The sequence below is a fragment of the Erythrolamprus reginae genome, chromosome 11, assembly GCF_031021105.1.
Source record: "Erythrolamprus reginae isolate rEryReg1 chromosome 11, rEryReg1.hap1, whole genome shotgun sequence".
Lineage (NCBI taxonomy): Eukaryota > Metazoa > Chordata > Lepidosauria > Squamata > Dipsadidae > Erythrolamprus > Erythrolamprus reginae.
In genome coordinates, this window is record NC_091960.1 from 1621457 (window position 1) to 1640269 (window position 18813).

The window sequence follows — 18813 nt, forward strand, 5'->3', positions numbered from 1 at the left end:
CCAGCGTGATGCCTCCAGGAGCCCATAAAATGCAGTTGCCAAGCCAGCAGAGCCAGAAACGGCCCAGGCTGATATTTGAGCTGCCAGCCATGTCTTGATGGTTTGCCCTCCACAAAGATACCCATGTACCGTATTTTTCGGAATATAAGACGCACCTTAGTTTTTGGGGAGGAAAATGGGGGGGGGGGGAATCGGCTCACCAAGTACTCACCTGGCTAGCGTCTTTAGCCAGCACATTATTTTATGCCCTGATTGTGGCTTAAAAAAAAAACTTTATTCGGAGAGAGTAACAATGAAAGAGCTTGCAAGCCAGTAAGAGCTGGGAACATGGTTAGAAACTGATTTGGAGCAAGTAGAGCAATGACAAAAATCCTGCAAAGACTTAGGTCTTGGAAAACATTCTTCACAGAGAGTAACAATGAAAGAGCTTGCAAGCCTTCATGGCACCGGACCAGATCATCTCCAGGACTGCCTTCTGCTGCACGAATCCCAGCGACCAGTTAGGTCCCACAGAGTGGGCCTTCTCCGTGTCCCGTCAACTAAACAATGCCATTTGGCAGGACCCAGGGGAAGAGCCTTCTCTGTGGCGGCCCCGGCCCTTTGGAACCAACTCCCCCCAGAGATTAGAATTGCCCCCACCCTCCTTGCCTTTCGTAAGCTTCTAAAAACCCTGCCGTCAAGCATGGGGGAACTGAGATATTCTTTCCCCCTAGGCCATTACAATTTATGCATGGTATGTCTGTATGTATGTTTGGTTTTTATAATAAGGTTTTTTTTTTAGTTATTTTAGTATTGGATTGGATTGTTACATGCTGTTTTTATCATGGTTGTTAGCCACCCCGAGTCTACGGAGAGGGGCGGCATACAAATCCAATAAATAAAATAAATAAATAAATAAATACATACATACATAAATAAAAGCTGGTAAGAGCTGAGAATATTGTTAGCACCTGGTCAGGGCTGGAAAGAAATTGATTCGGAGCAAGTAGAGAATGAAAAAAACCCCCTACAAAGATAAGGTTTGGAAAATATTCTTCGCAGAGAGTAACAATGAAAGAGCATGCAAGCTGTAAGAGCTGAGAACATTGTTAGCACCTAGTTAGGGCTGAAAATAAACTTATTCAGAGCAATGAAAAAAAAAACCTGCAAATATTTAGAGCTTGGAAAATATTCTTTGCAGAGAGTAACTATGAAAGAGCCTGCAAGGTAAGAGCTGGGAAGATCGTTAGTGGCTTGTTAGGGCTGGGTGGACAAAACAACAACCCTACTTTCAGAGAATAAGACCCACCCAAATTATCACCCTCTTTCCGGGAGGAAAAAGTGCATCTTATACTCCGAAAAATACGGTCGATAGTCCCATAAAATGGCCGTAAGTCACTTTTTCCCGCGCCTTCATCGTTTTGAATGGGCACTAAATGAAACCATTGTAACCCGAGGACTACCCACGCCTCTGATTGCCAAAACAAACCACGTTAGGATTTAGGCTTGCTGCCTGGGGAATTCTGGGAGTTGAAGTCCGCGCATCTTTAAATGGCCACGTTTGAGAGACGTTGTGTCTCCGTATATTATGGACATTTTTTTAAAAATGCATTAATCCGTTACCCAGGACAAAATTGGGGTGCCGAAGCAGTGGTTGTGCAAAATGGCGGCCGTAAAATATCCCCCCCCCCAACAATCCTTCGCTGCTCCCAAAATCCAAACATTCAAATCAAAACACAACCAGCAAAGATAGAACCAGAATATTACAGTATATTACAATGCGAGTTACATTCCGTCTTCCCCAGAGGTTTCTTTCTGCAAAATAAAGGGGGCTATCTCCCCCCCCAACACCCTTCCCCTAGGTTCCCTCTCGCTGGACTGGACTACAACACCCCATGCTTCCCAGCCGCTCCAAGTCACAGCCACCTGGCATGGGAGTAGAAAGCCACCGGCTCTGAAGTGAGGGCAGTCCAGGGTTATGGGAGTGGACCCCTGCCTTGTTGTACAAATTTTGGGGAGGGGGGATATTGCTTGGCAGATGTTGTAGCCCATCGACGTCCAGATGTGTTCAAATTATTTCCAAAGACGAGACAAGTTATTTGCTCTTGCAAACGTAGCTTCTTTGGGTGCGTCCGGTCATCCAAAAAGCTGGTTGGGGAGACCCCCAAGGACCCTCCCTCACTGCAGCTAGACCAGTGGAACATCTGCCTGGGGACCTAGGAAGCCTGCAGGCGGGTCCTGTCCATTCTCGGACAGAGAAGACAGGGACCGGGGACAACAGCATCCATCACTCCTCCGCCATCCCCTTCTCGTCAGAGGGGTGGGCTGACGTTCAACTGGTTGAGCTTGGCTCGCTCCTGGTTGGAGATGTCCACTTTGGGAAGCCCTGGAGAAGGAGGCAGCCCAGCGGGCAGTACCACGATCTTGTCCATGCCGACAGCCACCGCTGACCCTCGCTCGGCCTCCCCGTGGGTGAGGTTGCGGATGAGATGGACCGCGTCCGGCCTCAGGCTGTTATTGGCAAGAGGCTCCGTTCGACCGGGGACTCTCGGTGGGAAGCGGCGTTGACGGCAAAACAGGAGGAGCACCACCACAACGGGAATTCCTCCGGCGAGGAGGAGAAACGGTAGAAGGATGGCAGACAAGAAGGCGACGTTGGTCTCTCCTATAAGACAATCATAATTGAGAAACAACAGAACGACAGAGTTGGAAGAGACCTTAAAGGTCCTCTTTGGAGAGGGGCGGCATACAAATCTAATAAATTATTATTAATTATTATTATTATTTAGTCCAATCCCCTGTTTAGGCAGGAGACCCATATAGAATCACAGAGTTGGAATGGACCTTGGGGGTCATCTAGTCCAATCCCCTCTTTAGGCAGGAGACCCTTACAGAATCACAGAGTTGGAAGGGACCTTGGAGGGACCCTCTGCTTGCTGGGGATTTCGGGGAATTGAAGTCCACCCATCGTCCTTCCAGGAACTGAGAGAGAATGTCTTAAAACAGGGGTAGGCAAAGTTGGCTCTTCTATGACTACTGGACTTCAGTTCCCAGAATTCCTGAGCCAATCACTCTAGCTCAGGAATTCTGGGAGTTGAAGTCCACATGTCATAGAAGAGCCAACTTTGCCTATCCATGTCTGAAAAGATTGGCGTTAATGCCCAGACCTGTCAAAGCTGCAACATTGAAACCCCCCGCGAAGTGTTTAAAACCCCTAGTATAAAAACTGTCATGCACCCCAAACAAACCATACATAAAACAAAACGGCCATCTTTCTCCTCCATGCCCGGAAAGCTACCCTACCACGTACTGGGGGCCACCTACCATCCTGGCACTCCTTTCCACGCCACCCGGGCGGACAGGCACACCGCGGTCCGGACGGGGTCAAATGGCAGCTCCCACCATTGGCGCAAAGGTCCGAAGGGCAGGGCGGTTTGGAAGCAGGTAGAGGGAGGGCGGCTGGGGAAAGAGAGCAGCCAGAGGTGGTCAAGGAGCCAGTTGTGTAACAAGGATATATGAAAACTGAATTTAACATTCTTAGAGGTCCCTTTGGACCAGGGCTGGGCTGATGCAAACCTATCGATAGATGGCTATCCAAAAACCATTAAGAACATTATAAACTAAAACGGCTGGAAATAATCTGAACTAAATCTTTAAATCCGCAACTTTAAATTAAACTAGACTTTCAATCCTGGGCCTAGAAAGTTTAGAACTAAGATGCCTTAAACAAGATCTAAGTATTGCCCACAAGATCATATGCTGCAACGTCCTGCCTGTTGGCGACTACTTCAGCTTCAACCACAACAACACAAGAGCACACAACAGATTTAAACTTAATATCAACTGCTCCAAACTTGACTGTAAAAAATATGACTTCAGTAACCGAGTTGTCAAAGCGTGGAACTCATTACCAGACTCCATAGTGTCATCCCCAAACCCCCAACACTTTACCCTTAGATTATCTACGGTTGACCTATCCAGATTCCTAAGAGGTCAGTAAGGGGCGAGTACAAGTGCACTAGAGTGTCTTCCGTCCCCTGTCCTATTGCTCTCCTATATCTCCTATACCTTTCCTCTATTCCTATATCTCTTCTTCTATTATTTCATTGATATGTTCTATTACTATACCTTCTTTTCTATTCTTTCTTAGATATATTTTACTATGAGTATCTCCTCTGTACTATGTGTGTATAGATATATACCCACTGAAACCCTCATTGTGTATTGGACAAAATAAATAAATAAAAATAAATAAAATAAAATAAACAAAAACTTAGCGGTCAACAATATAGTTGACAAATCAATAATAAAGATCTCCGGATGGTATCATTACAATTCTATGGAGTTTAAATTTGACTATATAAGATCCAAATATAAGCAAAATAAGAATGAAAATGTAAGTTATGTTAACCTGAACTTAAATATGTTATCCCTGCTTAGTGATAAATTAACTTGATCTATTCATAAAAAATCACTTTTTATAGTCACAGCATTAAGTTTTTACTTCTGTGATGTGTACCACCTATCGTTCACATTTTGGAAATGCTCATTTTAATGTTTTGTTATGTCCTAGGTGTTATGTTTGTTTGTTTGTTTTCTTTTTTATAATCAATAAAAAATAATTTTTAAAAAAAGGGAAAAAAAGAAAATTGAATTTAGCACTCTTAGAGGCCCTTTTGGCCCAGGGGTGAGCTGATGCCCGGACAGGGGGGGAACGCAGTGAAGTCGCGAAAATGGAGCCCCACCCCAGAGCACCCAATTTGCACTGAAAGAGGAAGAAAGAAAACGGGTGTTTTTGGTCATCCCCGGCTGGTCGTCTCTGCTCACCGTCCTCGCAGTTGCGCCCACCAAATCCTTCCGGGCAGAGGCATTCGTATTCGTCCGGTTCCTTGTTGGCACAGGTGCCCCCATTCCGACACGGACGGTGAGATCCACAATAATTCAGATCTGAGCAAGAAGAAACATAGAAACCTAGAAGATTGACGGCAGAAAAAGACCTCTTGGTCCAGCCGTCCCGAGTCTTCGGAGAGGGATGGCATACAAATCTAATAAATAATAATAATAATAATCTAGTCTGCCCTTATACTATTTCCTATATTTTATCTTACAATGGATATATGTTTATCCCAGGCATGTTTAAATTCAGTTACTGTGGATTTACCAACCACGTCTGCTGGAAGTTTGTTCCAAGCATCTACGACTCTTTCAGTAAAATAATATTTTATCACGTTACTTCTAATTTCCCCCCCAATCACTGCAGTTGTATAAGTGAGTCTGGCTCTCCCGCGGACTTTGCAGGGTCGTCAAAAGGGATCACGTGATCCAGGGACGCCGTGATCCGTTATAAATAGGGCAAGCGTCTGAATTTTGACCATCGCTGTCGTAACTCTGAACGGTCGCGAAATGAACCTTTGTGAGTGGAGGACTGACTAGGGAAGGAATGGCCGAGGGTTTCTGCCTCTTGGGGGGTGTCCCACTGAGCAGGGGGGAGGGGGGGGGTCTCACCCTTGTTGCAGAGAAGGCCCCCCCAGTTGGTCTCGCAGTCGCACTTCCAGGGCAACTTGCAGCTCCCGTGGACACAACCGGGGAAGAGAAGGCACCGGTCACAGTGTGGGCCCGTCCAGCCGTAGTGGCAACTGAGAAGAGAAAATGTCAAGGTCCGAGGTAGCATCCGAGCTAAATCAAAGTCCGAGTCAAAGTGCTCCTCAAAGCGCCAATTTATTACCAGAGCCACCCTGGCGCCTACACCCTCTATCTCTTTCTTTCTCTTTCTTTTTCTCCCTTTTTCCTTCCTTCCTTTATCTATCTATCTATCTATCTTTTTCTCTCTCTTTCCTTCCTTCCTTCCTTTATCTATCTTTCTCTTTCTCTCTCTTTCTCTTTCTTTCCTTCCTTCCTTCCTCTATCTCTTTCTGTCTTTCTCTTTCTTTCCTTCCTTCCTTCCTTCCTCTATCTCTTTCTTTCTTTCTCTCTTTTTTTCTCTCTCTTTCCTTCCTTCCTTCCTTTATCTATCTTTCTTTCTCTCTATTTCTCTTTCTTTCCTTCCTTCCTCTCTCTCTTTCTCTCTCTCTTTCTTTCCTTCCTTCCTTCCTTCCTTTATCTCTTTCTCTCTCTTTCTCTCTTTTTTTCTCTCTCTTTCCTTCCTTCCTTCCTTTATCTATCTTTCTTTCTCTCTATTTCTCTTTCTTTCTTTCCTTCCTTCCTCTATCTCTTTCTCTGTCTTTCTCTTTCTTTCTTTCTTTCTTTCTTTCTTTCTTTCCTTCCTTCCTTCCTCTATCTCTTTCTCTCTCTTTCTCTCTTTTTTTCTCTCTCTTTCCTTCCTTCCTTCCTTCCTTTATCTATCTTTCTTTCTCTCTATTTCTCTTTTTTTCCTTCCTTCATCTCTTTCTCTCTCTCTTTCTTTCCTTCCTTCCTTCCTCTCTCTCTTTATCTCTCTTTCTCTCTTTTTTTCTCTCTTTCCTTCCTTTCTTCCTTCTCTATCTCTCTCTTTCTCTCTTTCTTGCTTCTCACCTGCACTCCCCAGGTTCCATGCAAAATCCGTGCGTTGTGTGGCAGCCCTGGAGACAAACAGCTGCAAGAGAGCACAAGGAGAAGGTGGCAACATCAGCCGAGGCTCCGGACTGGGGGTCTTGAGTGCTGCCCCCTTCTTTGTGGGCGCACCGGAATGATCATTCGGGGTACGGTGGCTAGGGGCCTGGCCTGCCTCAAAGGGAGCGAAGGGGTGGGGATTTGGCTGCCGTATTTGCACCAGTGAGGAATCTCCTTGTTTTGGTGTTCGAGGGACGAGCTGAAAGGACGCAGAGAGGGGGGCTACCCAACCTGGAGACCCCACAACAGGGCAATGGGCATCGGGACATCCCCCAGACAGGGGTCGAAAAAAGTCAATATGGCAGCTGGGAACACGTGACGAAAGGCCAACCTTTCCTCCAACCATTATTGGATTAATATTTGTATTTGACTCCTTTCATTATTGTAAAATTTGTATTTTATATTGTTGTGACAATAATCTGACCTTTATTGGTTTAATATATATGTTTGACTCCTTTTATTATTGTAATTTGTATTTTATAATAATCCACAACAACAACAATAACAATAACAACAATAATAATGACTCTGGCATAAGCCAGTGAAAGTGGTCCCAGTGGTCCTTGGCATGGTGGGCGCAGGGCCAAAGGATCTCAGCGGACATTTGAAAACCATTGGAATTGACAAAATCTCCACCTGTCAATTGCAAAAGGCCGCTTTACTGGGATCAGCACACATAATTTGCCGCTATATCACGCAGTCCTAGGTGCTTGGGAAGCGTCCGACTGGTGATGAGATATGAAGTCCAGCATAGGGATCTCATTTGCTGTGTTGTATTGATAATAGCAAAAATAATAATGATAATAATGATAATGATGATAACGATGATAACGATAATAACAATATCAATGATATCAATGATAACAATGATAACAATGATAACAATGATAACAATGATAATAATGATAATAATGATGATAATGATAATAATGATGATAATAATGATCCAGCCTTTATTGTTTTAATATTTATATTTGACTTCTTTTATTATTGTAATTTGTATTTTATATTGTTGTAAGTCGCTCTGAGTCCCATTGGGATTGGGTGGCATAGAAGTCAAATAAACAAACAAACAAACCCCCTTTTGATGTGCAGGTGACACACAGAAATACAGGTGGAGTTTGGGGGTGCAACTACACCCATCATTTTGATCTGTTTGTTTGTTCCACTCACCCCTGAAAAACGTCCACAATTTTTTGTGTGTGTGTCCTTCTTGGCCTTTTTGACACCCCCCCAAGACACCTTCTGGGGAAGGGGGAAATATTGGAGCAGGACAACCACAGCAATGGGACAGTCTGCCCTTTTTTCTCCCCCTGCCCTGCCCCGCGCCATCCCGCCATCCCCGGACATACCCCGCTGGCACTTGTTTCCCGTCCAGCCGTCGAGACAGACCTTGTTCCCGGCCGCGTCGCAGCTGTGGTGCCCAAAGAAGTCGTTGCGGGGCCGGCAGAGCAGGTTGCAGGAGGGCCCGTAGTAGTGCTGGTGGCAGCGCACTCGCAGGCGGCCCTCCAGCCGGGCGCTGCGCCCGTGATGCCCTAAATGCTGCCAGTCTTCGCCTGGGTTCACCATGCCCGAACGGGTCACCCGCTCGATCAGCTGCCCTGATCCTGCGAAGGAAGAGGAGGGGGGGATGAAGGTGGAGGGTCCTGTCCTCAATCACCCACCCCACCCGAAAGACCCAGCCAACCCCCGGAGAAAAAAGGCAGGAGGTGTCTGCAGCACACAGTGTGAGGACTACAATAATCCCTATGAGAGAGAAGATTTGCAGAGCACATCCATAAACACCCAACCAGCAGTCAGGAGACAGGATGAAAACACCTGAATTGCACGACGCACGGACAAACGTCGTCATAGTTTCAACTGGGAAACTGTGAGCATCCTGGACCAATTAAATCCAAGAAGACCAGGGGATTTCTAGAAGGGCGGCATTCCGACGAATCAGCCATCAACAGGCACACAGAGGGGAACAACATTTACACGCCATTCAAAAGAGACAATTGGGTCATTCTTTGTCAAGTGGACCAGGTGTCCACTTGACTGATTTTTCCAGCCTTATTTGAAAAGAAACCATCACAAAAACAACACACGTGATAGGAAAAAAATGTGTTATTTCGAATGAAATCAAAACAAAGATGATTGAAGGTGAGAAAAGAGAGAGCTCTTATTTTATTTTTATAGGAAATAGAAGTTTTTTTTTCTATTGTTCTCTGTTTTCTCACCTTCAATCATCTTCCTTTTTATTTCATTAGAAAGAGGACAGTTTTTTCTATCATCTGTGTTGTTTTTGTGATGGTTTCTTTTCAAATTAGGTTTCAATTTCACCTGGCCCACTTGACAAAGAACGACTCAATTAAAAAGGAAAAAGGGAGAAAAAAATCACACCACCTCAAATGTCTGCAAGAAATCTCAGAGACCCCCAAGGACCCTACAGTCAGTCCTTCCCTTTCTCCTTCTTCTCCTTCTCCCCCTCCTCTCCCTCTCCACAATCCCCCTCCCTTCTAGCCCCGATTATTGTGTGGCTGAGCCATGAAATATGTGAAAGAAAACAGCCTCATGGATACAAGACGGACGTATTCCATCCGATTCAAAAAGTTCATCATTTACTTATTTTATGTATTTGTTTAATTAGATTTCTATGCCGCCCTTCTCAACCGACTCAGAGCGGCATGGAAATCTAATTAAATATACTGTACTCAACTCAACAATAACATCCACTTGGTTATCATCTACGTTGACAGCTGCAAGGGTTTTATGCCTTCCCAAAAAACCCCGGAAAGAGCCATGTCTAATTTATGTATGGTATGCTTGTGTGTATGTCTGTTAGTATATGGGGTCTTTTTTAAATCTTTAATTTTAAATTGTCAGATTATTTATGATTTGTTTCCACGTGTTGTGAGCCGCCCTGAGTCTTCGGAGAGTGGCGGCATACAAATCTAAGTAATAAATAAATAAATAATAATAATAAATAAATCCATTCCCACCATGGCAGAATGGATGGCATTGGCTGCAAGAGCAGGACTCAATTGTTTAATTAAAGAGAAGGGCCTCTCTAGCTTTCTTTGGCAACCGCTTCTGGACTTCACGCTCGAAACAGAAAACAAAATTAACATTTTGATTTTAGGCTTCGGAGGACGGGATGAGCTTGGTTATTACAGAAGTTGATGCTGTGAGCCGCCCCGAGTCCTCGGAGAAGGGTGGCATCCAAATCTAATTAATAAATAATAAATAAAATAAATAATAATTGATAAATGATAGAAAAGTAACGCAAAAAGGTTGGGTTTGTGCTTTGTGTTTTGCTGCATCGAATAGAGTAAAAAAATATATCACTGCATTGTTTTATTCTCTTTTTTCTTATCCTTCACCCCTTCACTTTTTCCCCTTTTCAATTTCACCTGCATTTTTATATCACAATAGGTTCTACTACAATAAACTCTACATTGTATGACTGTACAATGTACAATGTACAGTGTATGACAGTATATGGGGTTTTCTAATACTTTTAGTAATTTTGTATAATTTGTTTTAAGTAATTTAGATTTTTTTTGTATATACACTGCTCAAAAATAGATGAATAAATAAAGGGAACACTCAAAGAACGCATCGTAGATCTGAAGGAATGAAATATTCTCATTGAATACTTTGTTCTGTACAAAGTTGACTGTGCACAACAGCAGGTGAAATTGATGGTAGGTAGGTAGGTAGGTAGGTAGGTAGGTGGGTGGGTGGGTGGGTGGATGGATGGATAGATAGATAGACAGATAGAGAGAAAGATAAATAGGTAAATAATAGATAGATATATAGGTAGATAGATAGGTAGGTAGGTAGAGAGAGAGAGAGAGAGATAAATAGATAAATAGATAAATAAATGATAGATGATAAATAGATAGATAGATAGATAGATAGATAGAGAGATAAATAGATAAATAAATGATAGATGGTAGATAGATAGATAGATAGATAGATAGATAGATAGATAGATGGATGGATGGGTGGGTGGGTGGGTGGGTGGGTGGGTGGGTGGGTGGGTGGGTGGGTGGGTGGGAGGGTGGGAGGGTGGGTGGGTGGGTGGGTGGGTGGGTGGGTGGGTGGGTGGGTGGGTTTAGATAGATAGATAGATAGATAGATAGATAGATAGATAGATAGATAGATAAATAGATAAATAAATAATAGATGATAAATAGATAGATAGATAGGTAGGTAGGTAGGTAGGTAGGTAGATAGGTAGATAGATAAATAGATAAATAAATAATAGATGATAGATAGATAGATAGGTAGGTAGGTAGGTAGGTAGATAAATAGATAGATAGAGAGATAGAGAGATAGAGAGATAAATAGATAAATAAATGATAGATGATAGATAGATAGATAGATAGATAGATAGATAGGTAGGTAGGTAGGTAGGTAGGTAGATAGACAGACAGACAGACAGATAGAGAGAGAGAGAGAGAGAGAGAGAGATAAATAGATAAATAAATGATAGATGATAAATAGATAGATAGATAGATAGATAGATAGATAGATAGATAGATAGATAGATAGATAGATACCGGTAGATAGATAATGCCAAGCATCTTGTTCATTCTTCAGTGCCCTGTGGCAGAGCTGGAAAGGTTACTAGTCCTCAACAAGGCTGGCGCACCGCCTGCCACTGAAACCAGGGCGAACCCCCTCACCCCATCCCCCTGCAGCTGCCACTCACTGCCCCTGGAAATCCATAAAGGAGGCCTCTCTTCCTGCTCACTCCTGGAAACTGCTACTTTTGGAGGTAGAGTGCCACTCGGCGTGGAAGTTCCAGTTTTTAGAAGCCAGAGGCTGGTGACTAGTTCAGGGCTCAGTGACCAGGAATGTTCCTGAGAGGAGAAGCAGAAGCCCAGAGCTACAACATTATTTGCTTTCAATCTTTCCTAGGCAGCTAACAACCGGTTGGGCCATTTCCCAATGAAATAAATTTAAAAATTAAAATAGTCCGCTGAAGGGCCCACCTGCTCTGCTCTTTCGCCTCGATCTCAGGACCCAGGAGAGGCATATACAGGTTCCAGAAGTGGAATGCACAATCCAGGTGTGCCTGAACGTCCCGCCCCCTTGCACCCAATAATGGGCTGCTGCCCCCAACAGGGGGGACACATAGTGGGGATAATAAGTTTTTGCGCTATTTATTGAATATTTAATAGATTTTTTAATTAGAAACATAGAAACATAGAAGATTGACGGCAGAAAAAGACCTCCTGGTCCATCTAGTCTGCCCTTATACTATTTCCTGTATTTTATCTTAGGATGGATCTGTGTTTATCCCAGGCATGTTTAAATTCAGTTACTGTGGATTGACCAACCACGTCTGCTGGAAGTTTGTTCCAAGGATCTACTACTCTTTCAGTCAATTAATATTTTCTCATGTTGCTTTTGATCTTTCCCCCAACTATCCTCAGATTGTGTCCCCTTGTTCTTGTGTTCACTTTCCTATTAAAAACACTTCCCTCCTGAACCTTATTTAACCCTTTAACATATTTAAATGTTTCGATCATGTCCCCCCTTTTCCTTCTGTCCTCCAGACTCTACAGATGGAGTTCATGAAGTCTTTCCTGATACGTTTTATGCTTAAGACCTTCCACCATTCTTGTAGCCCGTCTTTGGACCTGTTCAATTTTATCAATATCTTTTTGAATTGTCCTTCCTTCTCTAGTACCTTCGTATGATCCTTAATTGCTTTTAAAATAATAAATAATTAAATATTTTTACCCGTAAATGCTTTCATCGTTTTAATCATTATCTAGAACTGAATTTTTATAGCAATGAAAGAAAATTGAGCTACTTGCCTAATCTGTTATCCTACTGAACCTTCTGGGTTCAGTACAAAACCTTGAAATGTTACTGTTTATGCACTATTTATTGAATACTTAATAGTTTTTTTATTGTCTTTCCTTCTCTAGTACCGTAGCATGGCCCTTAATTGCTTTTAAAATGGGAAATAATTAAATAGTATGTTTTCCCCCCCATAAACGCTTTATTTTATTTTATTTATTAGATTTGTATGCCGCCCCTCTCCAAGGACTCATTTTAATCATTACATAGAACTGAGAGAACTGGACTTTTATAGCAATGAAAGAAAATTGAGCTACTTGCCTAATCTGTTATCCAACTGAACCTTCTGGGTTCAGTACAGAACCTGAAAATGTGACCGTACTCTTCAACAAATAATGCTGCCTATATCATTTGTCCTTTTTGTAGCTATTCAAATAATGACTGAAAAAAAAGTCCAAGCACCTATTTGAAAACTTATCTTGGTCAGTAAGCCACTCCCACCCAGTCACATGACTTTTAAGCCACCCACCAGTCAAATGATTGTCAAGCCACTCCCACCTGGTCACATGACCATCAAGCCACACCCATGCAATAAGCCACACCCACAGTGTGGCAGTAAAAATTTTGGCATCCTATCACCAGTGTTCCCTCTAATTTTTTTCGGGGGTGGGCGGAAAAGTATAGTGTCTGAGCGGCAGTCCCTTCAGGACTGGGCGGCACAGAAATAATAAATAAATAAATAAATAAATAAACAAACAAACAAAGAAACAAACAAACAAATAAAAAACCCACCCTGTTTTGCCTCAGAGAATTTCAAAATAAAATACTGTCCTGTGTGTCTATAACAGTGAGCTCATAATAGGGCAACTCTATCAATATCAAAATGCCACTTAAATAGTTGAGCTAGTTTTTGATTTTCTTTCTCTTTTCCTTCCTCTCTTTTTTCTATCTGTTTCTCTCTCTTCCTCTCTCTCTCCTTCCCTCTCACTCTTTCCCTCTCGGCTTCTGGGCAGGTTTGGAAAATTCTGAGTTGATGGTGATTTTTAAGTGAGCGATTGCTCACTGCTCAGCTTAGAGGGAACTATGCCTATCACTACTCGTACCCACCATGTGTATCCATCACAGGAGAAAAAAGTCACCTTACCTGGGCTGGTGACATCACTGGCGTTAACGGCATCCCAGGCCTCCAGGACCAGCGAGTACGAGCGCTAGAAGGGACAAGGCAGAAGTTCGTCAACACGTTCCCCAGCCGGAACATCTGGAAACCTCTGTGGCACCTCCTCCCGTCCCCAATTCTCCCAGTTGTGTCTTCAGTTCTATGCAAACCGACTGAGGACCTCCACTCACTTGAACTGGATGCAGAAAAAAATAATTACCGTATTTTTTCGGAGTATAAGACGCACTTTTTCCTCCCTAAAAGAGGCGGATAATTTGGAAGTCTTCTAGTCCAGTGTTTCCCAACCTTGGCCACTTGAAGATATCTGGACTTCAACTCCCAGAATTCCCCAGCCAGAGTTGAAGTCCAAATATCTTCAAGTGTAGTTGGCATCCTTTTTAGAGGGTCGTTGAGGCTACTTGGAGGTTGTTTCTGAGTGATGCTCCTAGTTTCTGAAGTCTGCAATTTTTCCTCTAGAAATCCATTCTTATTCCCACACCATTCAAAGGGCATTTGTCCCAAATTGTACAGCTAGAGCAAATGACCAGCTCTCTTCAAGGAGTATAGAAACATCGAAGATTGATGGCAGAAAAAGACCTCCTGGTCCATCTAGTCTGCCCTTATATTATTTCCTGTATTTTATCTTAGGATGGATCGATGTTTATCCCAGGCAGGTTTACATTCAGTCCCAACCATGTCTGCTGGAAGTTTGTTCCAAGCATCTACTCCTCTTTCAGTCAAATAATATTTTCTCCCTTGTTGCTTCTGCTCTTTCCCCCAACTCACCTCAGATTGTGCCCCCTTGTCTTTCCAGGGATTCTCTTAACAACGAGGGCCAGAAATAGGGCAAAACTGAATTCACAATGGATTTGTTTAGCGACAGAAGGTTGTGGTCTTAAATCGAGGACTCCCCGTAATCTCAGCAGTCCTGAGTGCGACCAGACGGAGAGTTGTGAGAACTTTCCGTTTAACGCTTCTGCCACCCCCCAACGAGGATAAAAAATAAGCCTCTTACCGGCCAGGCAAAGTCGAAAGGGATGACCATTGTCCAGGCCTGGTCCGAGGGCTTCTGGAGGGGAGGCGAGAAGACGTTGCCCCCCAAAACAGGAGTGCTGGCCGCCCCCAGCACACAAGGGCCCCCCGGCTCTGCCCGCAGCTGGTATTCCTTGAGACAGACCCTGAAGAAAGTGCGGCAGGTCTCGGCCACTGGGCAAGGTGGCTCCCGCCCTCCGCGACAGCACCGTCCATCCGCCAGGATCCCCTCCTCATTCTGGGCCAAGGAGACCTGCAGTTCGACCACGCCCGTGGCCCCCGAGACCTGGAAGGGGCAGAGCAGAGATGGCGCGGAGCTGGTCAAGATGGACCGGGGCAGAGTCTCCATCCACCAGGCGCCCACCGATCCTCCCGGTCAAATTCTGCTTCGGTGGGGTTAACACCCCCCCTTCTGTTTACGAAAGAGGCACGGCTCATCACCATGATTGGGAATGGGTTTTAGTTATGGAATTTATTTATTTATGGAATTTATTGGCATAATAACATATTCAAATTTATTAAATTTATCTATTATATGTAATTCCAATTTATTGAATTTGTCTATTAAATTTACTGAATTATAAATTATTTATTTATTGAATTAGAAAGGAGAGAGGGAGAGAGGGAGGGAAGAAGGAAGGAAAGGAGGAAGGATAGGAGGGTGGGAGAGAGGGAGGAAAGGGAGGGAGGGAAGGAAGGAAGGGAGAAAGGAAGGAAAGGAGGAAGGAAAGGAGGGTGGGAGGGAGAGAGGGAGGAAAGGGAGGAAGGAAAGGGGAAGGGAGGGAGAGAGGAAGGAAGGGAGGGAGGGAGCAAGGGAGGGGAGAAAGGAAGGAAAGGAGGGAGGGAGAGAGGGAGGGAGGGAAGTCAGGCAGGCAGGCAGGCAGGAAGGAAGGAGGGAGGGAAAACAGAATAATAATAATAATAATAATAATAATAATAATAATAATAATAATTTATTAGATTTGTATGCTGCCCCTATCCGTGGTCTTGGAGAAAGACAGAGAGAAAAAAGAAAAGAAAGAAGAAAACAGGGATGGAGGAAGGAAGGAGCGGAGGAGAAGGGAACGAGGAGAAGGAGAAACAAAGGAAAGAGAAAGAGAAGGAGAGAGAGGATGAGAGACAGAAGGGACTTAATGAGAAAAGGAAGGGGGAAAACCCTGCTGGCTGGGGAATTCTGGGAGTTGAAGTCCACAAGTCTTAAAGGGGCCTCGATTGCACCCCCACCCCTGCTTTGAACCCAACCTTTGAAACTCTCGAGGAGTTTGAACACGAGATTCCTGGGCATCCTGATCTCCTGAGGGTGGGGGCTGGAAAGGCAGCTGTTCCTGGGGTGGGGCCCATCAGCTGCCAGAGGTTCCCCCCCTCCGCCGTGTGTTTGCTTGGGCTGAGAAACTAAGGGAGGGGGGCCACACCTTCCTCTGCCCCCAGGGAGGAAGATGGGAGGTCAGGGAGTTTCAGTACAGCTCTAAAACTCCTGCTTTTTTGGGGGGGAGGAATCTGGGTCTCTGGGGGGCTGTTTAGGGGCTCTAAGGGGGGGAAGACCCCCCCTCCCCACAACTGCAAAGGTAAGAGGGGCTGCATCCCACCCACTCCCAGTTTGCATGCCTGCATCGGGGTTTCTGTCTCAAGGTTGTTACATCAGGAGCTCCCCAAGGGGCCCCCTGGAAATTTTAGGGTTGATTTGAGGGGGGGGGTGTTGGAGGAGCAGCAATGGCTTCGTACTGAAAGAGCAGCAAGATTTATTTATTTATTAGATTTGTATGCCCCCCCTCTCCGAAGATCTTAATTAATATAATAAAAGAAAGAATCTTTCTGGAGCGAGAGCAAGTAAGCTTGGAGAATTGTCAGGCTGCCCTCCGTGGAGACCCTGAGCTACTCAGCCACTGCATTCACAAGATAGGTGGATGGATGGATGGATGGATGGATGGATGGATGGAGGGAGGGAGGGAGGAAGGACTAGATGGACCATGAGGTCTTTTTCTGCCTTCCATCTTCTATGTTTCTATGTTTCTAAGGTAGATAGAAAAAGAAAGAAAGAAGAGAGAGAGAGAGAAGGAAAGGAAAGGAAAGGAAAGGAAAGAAGGAAGGAAGGAAGGAAAGAAAGAAAGAAAGAAAGAAAGAAAGAAAGAAAGAAAGAAGGAAGGAAGTATGGTCACTTTGACTGTACATTAATACATTAAAATGAAATATCATTGCCTACAGCTCGGCACCCGGCAAACTGCACCCCCTTTTTCAGCCGAGACCCCCCAAGCCACCCTGGTTTCCAAGAAGGGGCTCGTTGCGCTCCCCGAGGACTTGGGAAGAGGGACCCCGTGCGCCCCTCCAACTCCTTGAACTTTTTTGGCGGAGGGGGAATAAACCCGGAGTAGCTCAACTCGCGCACAAAAGAGGCGCCGGCTGCCCAGACTGCGGGGTCTCCAAAGCGTCGCCCTCGGGGCGCTCCAGCTGCGTGGCTCATCTCCAGGCTGCAGAGGTGCAGCGCCTTCGGGGAGCGCTGCTTTGCACGGGCGGGCTGCGGACCATGGGGTCGGGAGTCCTGCCTGCGGACCATGGGGTCGGGAGTCCTGTCCTTTCCCCGGACCGACGGGCGGACACGCATTCGCTCACCTGGAGCCGCGCCTGGAGCAGGACCAGCAGCGGGAGCATCATCGACGGGGCGCGGGGCGACCTCATGGCGGCGGCCGGGCGAGACCTCCTCCTCGCCGGGGCCGCAGCCCTCCTGGGGCCGCCCGGTCGCGGGGCATACAGCGGGGCGGCGGCCGCTCGACGGGACGGGCGCTGCGGCTCTGCCAAGGCTGCCAGGCGGCGCGAGGCGGGGCCGCTGCCTCTCCTCTCCTCTCCCGCCCTCCGGCAGCCCAGCCCCGGCCGGGAGCACGTGCGGGGGCCGCCCGCCGGCCTCTCCCTGCTCGGCAGGCTCCGGGAGGAGGAGAAGCAGTGGGACGACAACTCCCATCGTCCCCCGCCGGCGGGGCTGCGGGCGGTGGGCGCTGCGTCCTTCCAGCCTTGGCAGGGGCCCGGCTGACCTCCTCGGGGTGCCCCACTCCGGGAACCTGTTAGAGGTGTTAGTTTATTTTTATTTATTCATTTATAGAGACTGCTGGAAAAATTAAGCAGCACAATAGATCTCCAAGTCAATCCAACTCCTGTGAACTCAAACTGTCCACTTAGGAAGCAGCCCTGATTGACAGTCAATGCCAGCTGGTAATTTGTACAAATAAAACATTAGATAAGTAATGATAAAAAGCAATGATAGAAGACAATAGGACAGGGAGGGTAGGCACAGTGGGGCGCTTATGCCCGCCCCTTACAGACCTCTTAGAAAGGGGGAGAGGTCAAGTGTAGACAGTCTAAGGTTAAAGGTTTTAAACCTAAGGTCAGGTAGAGCGTTCCAGCCGTTGATCACTCTATTGTCGAAGTCGTATTTTTTGCAGTCTAGTTTGGAGCGGTTGACATTGAATTTAAATCTATTTCGTGCTCATGTGTTCTTGCGGTTGAAGGTGAAGTAGTCACTAACAGGAAGATCATTTTGGTATATGATTTTACGAACTATGGAGATGATGGAGTTGTAAGTTGTCTACTGAATCTAAACACGCCTGGGATAAACAGATCCATCCTAAAATAAAATACAGGAAATTATTATTATTATTATTATTTATTAGATTTGTATGCCGCCCCTCTCCGTAGACGTAGAAATAGTATAAGGGCAGACTAGATGGACCAGGAGGTCTTTTTCTGCCGTCCATCTTCTAGGTTTCTATGTCATCTTACAAAGAGAGAGGAGCTCATCCCAACGGGGGGGGGGGATGTCCTCCCCCCTTCCCCCCCAGGAGGGGCTCTTCTCTATTTATTTAACCCCCCCCCGGCAACTCAGCTTGCCCGACTTTCTGCAGCCCACGTAAAGCCCTTTTGTTATGGGGGGGTCAAAAGAGGTGGGTGGGATTCGATGGGGGTTTGCTCCTGGGGAAAAAAATGTGTGTGTCCCCCCCCCTTGTGCCAAAACAAAAGAAGGGGGTCTTTTTGAAGGGCTCCCCCCCTTCCAGAGCTGGAATTAACTCTTTAGCTGGCTGGGAAAATCCCAGTAGTCCATTTCTGGGAAGAAAAGCAGGCAGGGAAGGAATCGGTTCTTCTTCAAACTTCCCTGCTCCGAATGCAGAAGTGCCCCATGGCGTGGGAGGGTGGTTTTTTTTCCCCAAGTGAAAATTGGTGTGGGGGGGGGGTAGAGAAAAAAAGGTTGGCATGTCCCTGCAAAATAAAATAAA

The 18813-nt window shown here is 45.5% G+C and overlaps 1 protein-coding gene across 1 annotated transcript; it reads right to left on the bottom strand.

The window, feature by feature from the left end:
* Positions 1 to 1729: 1729 nt before the first annotated feature.
* On the bottom strand, positions 1730 to 17272 carry LOC139173837 (protein jagged-2-like). The gene is made up of 9 exons (XM_070763680.1): positions 17162 to 17272; positions 14538 to 14840; positions 13511 to 13574; positions 7920 to 8174; positions 6490 to 6550; positions 5485 to 5615; positions 4807 to 4926; positions 3304 to 3438; positions 1730 to 2644 (listed from the first exon to the last, which is right to left on the bottom strand). Exons 1-9 carry the CDS (start codon positions 17225 to 17227, stop codon positions 2292 to 2294), a joined length of 1488 nt encoding a protein of 495 aa, XP_070619781.1. The 5' UTR covers positions 17228 to 17272; the 3' UTR covers positions 1730 to 2291.
* Between the last annotated feature and the right edge of the window lie 1541 nt (positions 17273 to 18813).

Excerpts from the sequence above, each read along its gene's own strand:
- LOC139173837 (XM_070763680.1), bottom strand. The coding sequence starts at position 17,227 with ATGAGGTCGCCCCGCGCCCCGTCGATGATGCTCCCGCTGCTGGTCCTG. Across the intron at positions 5,616-6,489 it reads ATGGAACCTGGGGAGTGCAG|TTGCCACTACGGCTGGACGG; the intron begins GTGAGAAGCAAG and ends TTCTCTTCTCAG. Across the intron at positions 2,645-3,303 it reads TGGAAAGGAGTGCCAGGATG|GAGAGACCAACGTCGCCTTC; the intron begins GTAGGTGGCCCC and ends ATTGTCTTATAG.